Source organism: Nannospalax galili, unplaced genomic scaffold (genome assembly GCF_000622305.1).
Source record: "Nannospalax galili isolate Female #2095 unplaced genomic scaffold, S.galili_v1.0 scaffold955, whole genome shotgun sequence".
Classification (NCBI taxonomy): domain Eukaryota; kingdom Metazoa; phylum Chordata; class Mammalia; order Rodentia; family Spalacidae; genus Nannospalax; species Nannospalax galili.
The window spans coordinates 977587-985329 of record NW_008336901.1 but is presented as its reverse complement, the minus strand read 5'-3'; the positions used below and the strand labels follow the sequence as shown (position 1 = coordinate 985329).

General features: G+C 35.1%; 1 protein-coding gene across 3 annotated transcripts in view; it reads right to left on the bottom strand.

Annotated features, from left to right (window-relative positions):
• Kcnt2 (potassium sodium-activated channel subfamily T member 2) overlaps nucleotides 1–7743 on the bottom strand; it is a 405448-nt gene that overhangs the window by 73120 nt on the left and 324585 nt on the right. For 2 of the 3 annotated variants that reach the window (XM_008831578.2, XM_008831577.2), the window contains exons 20-21: nucleotides 5097–5168; nucleotides 2351–2485 (exon numbers count right to left, since the gene is read on the bottom strand). In XM_008831578.2, the coding sequence (XP_008829800.1) occupies nucleotides 2351–2485; nucleotides 5097–5168 (207 nt within the window). The remainder of the gene's footprint in view (nucleotides 1–2350; nucleotides 2486–5096; nucleotides 5169–7743) is intronic. The other variant, XM_029562800.1, reaches the window with a different exon arrangement.

Here is a 7743-nt window from a genome sequence, read left to right as displayed (position 1 = left end):
GCCCCAGCTGGCCTGGAATTCACTATGTAGACCAGGCTGGCCTTGAGCTCATAGAGATTTCCCTGCCTCTGCTTCCCAAGCACTGGGATTAAAGGCATGCACTACCACACCCAACTCTAAAATATCCTACTCTTAAAGAAAGATAAAACTAGTCTTTGAGGGAGCTCAACCTGTTGGTTCATTCATTCACTCACTCATTCATCCTCAGCTAGGTACTCAAAAAAGTCACCCTAAGTCAGTTGAATAGTGTATATCATCCCTTAATCACACTGGCCAGTTAAGTTTTTTAATATTCTATTTATTATTATTTTAGTTTACATGTATAAGTATATTGCCTGCATGTGTATAAGTGCACCCATACCATGCAATGCCCATGGAGGTCACATTATGCTCAGGGTGTCATAATCCGGGAACTAGAGTTACAGACAGTTGTTAGCCACGAGTTGGGTGCTGGAAATCAAACCTGGGTCTTCTGCAAGAGCAACCAGTGCTCTTAACCACTGAACCAACTCTCCAGTCCACAGCAAGTTAAATGATTAATTAGCTTCTATATACTTCTCAGCTACTTAAGAATTTATTTTTATTGTAGAATCAAAATAAATTCTTTTGGAGACTAGATAATGAAAATCAATAAGAATTCTGTAATGACAGAATTAAAACTATTAAATTAAAAATAAAACAGCACATTTAGTTGAAAACCCTCTTCTCTAAACACTATAATTAGCTTTTACAAAGCATGAAATCAAAATTATGACTTTATACTTTATCCACTGGCTAGGAATCTCAACCTTGAATTAATTCTTCTTTTTATTCTCCAATGAAAAAGTTACTTATATAGTCATATTTTAAATATATCCTATATTATCTTTTTCTGTACTATTTAGGACAGCTATTTTAGCTGTAGGCTACATGAACTGCCACATTCTTAAGAACTTTAGAGTATATATTTTTCCTGAAGAACCAGGGGTTCTTATGCAAATTCAGGGTAGATTTCCAGGTGCAGTGGTGACAGATTCTTCACATGTCTGATCTCTAAACTTGGCATTATTATTATTGCAAAGAGGGTTAACTAATCTCCACATCATTTTATAGATTTGGAAAACTGAATTTCAATGACATTAGGCATACATAAGGTCATAAGTTAGTGATGCCTATGGCACTCCAACGTGTAGATGGTGCCTGGTGGCCTTTGCTGCTGTAAGACAAGTTCCATTCCACCACATGAAATTGACATTTACATGGCTTAGTACATAATTATTATTTAATTAATCACTACCAAACATGTGCTAAGAGATCATGTAGTTTAAAAATATTTTTGAGATTTATTTGTATTTTATGTGTATGAGTGTTTTTGCTTACATGTAAGTGTACCATGTGCCTGCAGTGCCCACAGAGACTGGTAGAGGGCATTAGATCACCTGGAACTGCAATTACAGACAGTTTTTAGCAGCCATGTGGGTTCTGGGACCCAAATGCAGGTCCTCTGGAAGAGCAGTAAGTGCTCTTAACTACTGAGCCATCTCTCCAGCCCCAAGTTATAAATCTTTAATAATCTTGTAAGTAATACATTGAGTCTTAGAGGAAGAAAGCAACATCCCTGAAGTCATGGTTCAAACTGTTACCCTAAGCAGATCTCACTCCTAAGCTACTGACTATGAATTTTGAAATTAAGCTATAAACTGAGCTAATTAGCCATGACATGAGGTATGAAGGAGGGGAGTGCTAGCAGAGCTGGGACTGTGTTATCTATTAATTCAGTGATTCACACATTTCCTTGGAGCTTCTGAAAACTCATTCCTAAAATGGACATGACGTTCTTCCTGAAATTGAGCTTCTTTAAATGATTTTAGAAAGAATCGTTCCAAGTCACTTGGATTTCTAGATTTCTAGATGCTTTGGCTTTGCTTATAGCAGGGTCTTCTCTGGTCTTGATAAGCATAATGGAGATTCATCTTTGAACTAGTTTAATGAAACTTATGAGAAGAGTGAGAGTCTGGCTGTGAATTCACTTCTAACCTGGATAAATTACTTGTCAATAGCTTGACAATCTTATAACCATAGTTACATGTATACCTTTGGCCAATGCTAGGTATAGTTTTGGAAGTTTATTATTATGAAGCAGTTTTAAAAAGATATAGATATATCATTAGGAGAATTACTGATGGGCTATTAAACATCTAACTTCATTCAGTGCTAGTCATATTATCTACCATTTGTTTCACGATCAAATGAATGAATGAACAGACATAAAGGCAGCCTAACTGCTGCACATCACTCTTCACACACAGATTGGAATACGTCACATATGCGAAGCACAGAGTAAATGTCCGGCTGGCTTGTAGACACATACCTGAACAGAGTCTGCACATTCACAATCGTTTTGGCGTCTGCCATGTAATCCTCCTCAGCACTCATGGTGCTCTCTTTATCCACAACCACCATGTTGGCAGCAAAGGTCACTCCACACCTGAGCAAATCATCTAGGCTTTGATAAAGAGCAACAAGAAAAAAGGGCTTTAAATAAATTACAGTGTTACCAGCAGTGCCCAAACTTGCTTATTGGTGGGCTTACATAGTTATCTTTAATAGCTGAATATAACAGTATGCACAGACAGACATTAATGAGAACTGTGAAGCAATATTATGTGCTGATATGAAATGTTTTGGTTGGAGCTCATGAGACTTCATTAGATTTCAATTGTTTCAAAGCATCTGTGTTAACAATCTTTATTTAATGATGTATATTATATAAGCATCCATTTTTTATAATGAAATAGAAAGCAGAAATTCATTTTTACAGTTAACACACTGTTTGAGGACACAACATTTAAATTTTTTCAAGTTTCTAAGGAGTTTTTCATAAAGGTCTAGATGGACAATTATTATGTTAATTTATAAAGGAACTATATATTACTCCAACAGTATGAAGAACACATAACAAATAAATACCTATTTTATTGACCCTACCATTTACCAGCCCAAGTTTTTGAGCAAGTGGCTGAAAGGCCACCTCTTTGGCATATGAGGTGACCCCATATCTGGAATATTAAATACTTGTGAACTATCCTAGTCAGTCTTCTCTCTGATACCTCTAAAATATTTTTATGTCATTTTCCCAGGGAAGTGAAGAAACAGATGTTTGCCATCGAAGCTGAAACAGAGAAACTGATTCTGACTTTGCTTTCTACAAAATAGAAAGCAGGGCAGAATGGAATGAGGCTAAATTTGACCAAAAACAAGAAGTAGTAGTTACAAGGATAAGTGAAGACAGATAAGAGGAAAATCAGTTAATGTCTACATCTCCTGGTTCAAAATAATAAACTTTAGAGAACTGCAGTCACTATTGATCCTTTAACTGAAGTTAGCTCCATGAGAATCTTTTCCAAGTGCATGATGCATTAAGCTAGCTGTGTACCTCAGAGGGTATAGTAATTGAGAGAGTATTACCAAAGCCTCATCCAACACCCCAGGAATATTCCAGAAAAAAAATACTGTTCTTAAATTGGGGGCAATATTCTGTGACAGAGATTTTATAGTTAAAACTGTGAAAACAGAATTTTATTCCAAATAAGTTTCCTGTGGGAAAAGATGCCAGCACCATAACAGTCAATCAATACAATGATCTTCAAGCTTATATCCCTAGGGGTTCTAGACTCTTCTTTCTGTTTAGAACATCACTGTACTTGTCCTTACAATTATTAAAATAGACTTTAGTGTCATCCAGGGGCCTGAGTATAGCTCAGTGCTATACTAGCATGTGCAAGTCCTTGGTTTTAGTTCCCAGCATAAGAAAAATATTAGATGGAATGAACGTGCTATGTACGTTGTGGAGGACCTAATGAGTTCTAACACATTTGTCTTCCAGAAACCCAATAAATGTAATTTAACTGAGCTTCATGCAGAACCAACACTCCATTAAAAGAAATTGCGTTTAATCTCTAATATCTGCCTATTCACAAACGTATCTGTTGACCCTACCCTCAAAGCTTTTCTTATTAATAGTTACTCAAGACCTTAAATAATTGTTAAACGCTGAATTTAAATCTGTTGATAATATACACAACTTGGATGATGTTATGCATGCAGAATCTTTTTTGTTCTTGATACTTTAATTTTGTTTCTTTTATTTGATACAGTATTCCGTCCCTCTCTTGAGAAGGCTGTGAACTTATTCCTTAGCATTTTCTTCAGCGTGACTGCTTTACGCACGTCCGCCACCAGATGGCAGCCAATGAACGACAATATGAATGAAATAGATGCTACAGTCGCTTAAGCTGGGAATATCTTTATTTTACCCTTACGTGACTCCACTTTTCTAAGGGTTAGAATGTGGAATTTGCACATGTGAGGAGGTATTTTTGTTTCAAATGAATTTTACTTTTCAAGGAAATTTCAAATACAAGCAAAAAAGAATTTATATAGTGTAATCATATATAATATATACAAATATAGATAGAAATCTAACTTCAATAATGATTAGCTTACATTCAGTCTTGTTTTGTCTCTATCCATGGCACCTTAATGCTTCACATTTCCTTTTTGATTATCATAAATGTTTTACATTATTTCAAACTACTAATTTGGTGGTCTTTCATGTTTAGTGATCTTATAGTGATATTTATATTTTATACTAATGCATTACATATTATGATCTTTTGGTTAACAATATGATTTTGAATCCTGAAACTTGTTAGGATAAGTTGTCAAGAAAATGTTCTTATTTATAAATTTAAGCTAAAATAAGTATTTCTAAATTCTTCTGAAGATTTCTAGAAGTTATAGTAATGGTTTCTGATATCTTAACAATAATAAGACTGTAAAAAATACTTTTACGAGACAGAAAAAACTAAAATAGCTTTGCAAGTGGAGCACATGTGAAAAATGTAACATGCAGCAAGATCTGTTTCAATTACATAATGCATTAGAGCTTAGGCAGTTTGATAAGACACAGTACACAGACATGAGCTCTGCATGCATGGGTCACCAGTTCACTGCACTGACACAACAGATTACACTCATCATGCAGTAACTAGACACAGCACTTGACAGACCACAGAACACTACACTAGTCATGTGCCAAAGACTTTGTCACCTACTTGTCAATAGAGCCCACCATGTAGTAAACCATTGGAAACCAACAGATTGCATCCAGAAAATGCATATCTGGCCTAAGTAGCAGATGGGTTACAAAATGAAACACAGTGTCACAACAGGGGCGCACTTCTAGGGAAAGGAAGCAAGTTCAATTAGTTTGCATTTTGAAAACTAAAGACAAGTTATATCCTAAATGCCATTTTTTTTCTTAACATGAGTTAGGAAATGTCATTTGAACTGGTTATAAACCACAAAACACATTCAGAATGATAAACTATAAATCAGAAACATTATGGCATAATTCTACAAAAATAGCAAATTAAGACAATACTCCTTAATTAGTCAAGATACCTAATTCAGAAGAGGCCTTGACAGTAAAGAGCAAATGGATTTTATTTTCTTAAATGATTTAAAACATAGACTATAATTGCCTTACAAAAGTTACTACTAAGCTTGATTTTAAAGGACAAGTTTGTATAAGAAATATGCATAATCACAACAGGCTCCATAATATCTGAACATATCAACAAGATACAGTCTATACCTGCATTAAATTTGTGTTGTACTAACTTACTGAAAGTACTTCACCTCTTACTTTTGCATTTTACTCAATGTATGCTGTTGACCAAACATTCCTTGAACTGAAATCTTTTCTTCCAGGCATATCAGAGGAAAGAACATAGACTTCAACCTTGCTTAGAAATCACTTCATATAGTGTATTCACTTCATAGTTATTATTTCATACGTGCATTTACTCAGAACACAAATATACCAAAATTTTATTCGGTAAACATTTAAAATATATTCTGGGATATTTCAAAAATAAATAACCAATTATAAGAATATAGAGAGTTTGAAATACATATACAAAAACACAAAATTGCAGTACGTTTTTATCTGGGGAAAAAACAGTGTGGTGTACTCAGGATGCACAATTGGGGAATATTGCAGAGGGAGTATTGACTTTGATTGCTGGCAAATGAATACAAATTTGTCAAATATAAGAAGGAAATCCCAAGCCAAGGTAAGGAGACTACTTGCGCTTTCCCAGACGCCAACCCTCAGTTAGCTCCATTCTTTTCCTTCCTATTTCCTTCCTGTTGATTTCCCTCCAATCTCTTTAAACTCTAAGGCAAAGGAAGCTTGATATAGCAATACATTAAAAAAAATTTCCAAATGATACCATTGTTACAATTTTAACTAAATTTCTCCCACCCTTAAATTTCTTTGTAATTGAAATAGATCAATACTATTATGTCTTTTTTAAATTTTTGCCTCTTTCATTTAATATAATATGATGATATTCAGATCCTGTCCCCTAGCCACACCTCTCTTATTGCCCCCCCCCTGCCCAATTTGTGGCAAAAGATCAACAGATGGCCACTGGGAGGGGCAAATACAATCTCTTTCAAGCATGGGACTCTTGTCAGGTTAACCAGGCTCCAGTGGATGGAATCACACTGAAGGACATTTGGAGTCACAAATTAGACTCTATAGGCATATATATATATATATATGTGTGTGTGTATGTGTGTGTGTAATATTATTACATCTTTTAAATCTATCACAATTCATTTTTAAAATTCTTTATCATTCAAGTAAGATACCTTTACTCTTTGCTGATAGTTATTATAATCATTCCTAATACCTTATTTTTATATATAACATTATTATGCATACCTTTACATGACTTTTTTGACATAGGCTTTATCACTATCCCAAGCACCCACAGAATGGAAATTACAGTCATACTCTTTAAACAATTTTAAAATTCTTGATGTTTGCTATTTTCAAACAGTATTTTAACTATATATTTGCAGGAGCAGCCTCGGACAGCAATTTAGGATAAAGATTTCTATTCTTTTTCTATACATGTTCCTGCTTTTTAATATCAAGAGGGCAATTCAAATTCGGATTCAAGACTCTGTGATTCTTGATATGCTTTGTTATTTTAAAGTATTTATTTTTATTTTATGAGTTTGAGTTCATTGACTACATGGATGTAAGTACACCCATGTTGTACAACACCCATGGATGTCAAAAGAGGGCACTGGTTCCCTGGCACTGGAGTTATGGATGGGTGTTAGCTGCCATATGGGTGCTGGGAACAATACCCAGGTCCTCTGCAATCAGTGCTCTTAACCACTGAGACATCTCGCCAGCCCTATGGTTTGTAATTTTAGAAGCATATGAGAGGATATAGGTACCAAAATATCTGAGCAACACTGACATACATTTAGTCTAAAAACCCCTTTGTCCATTTCTTCTGGACTATTTTTCAATTTTTATTCTTCTCCTTTTTTCAGTTTTAGAAATATGTTTATTTTTGGTGAATCTAGTGAGCCTATCTAGGGGTCTTTGTTTTAGGAGGGTCAGCTGTTCCTCATCTAGTGGTAATCAGTTGTCAATATTCCTTTGGATAAGATTGGGGTCTGCTGTTCATTTTCCCAGTTTTATGCTGGGTTACTATCTGGAAATGTCTTTGGCCACCCTGTCCAGCAGCTCAAAAGAAGGTATCGCCTGTCTGCCATTGCTGCTTGTTATATAGCCTTGAGCTATACATATGGACTCTTATGAAATTATATGGGCCCCTTTAATCTTTGGTTATACTTTCCTTTTGGGTGTTTAAGGCCATACAGTTGGACGAG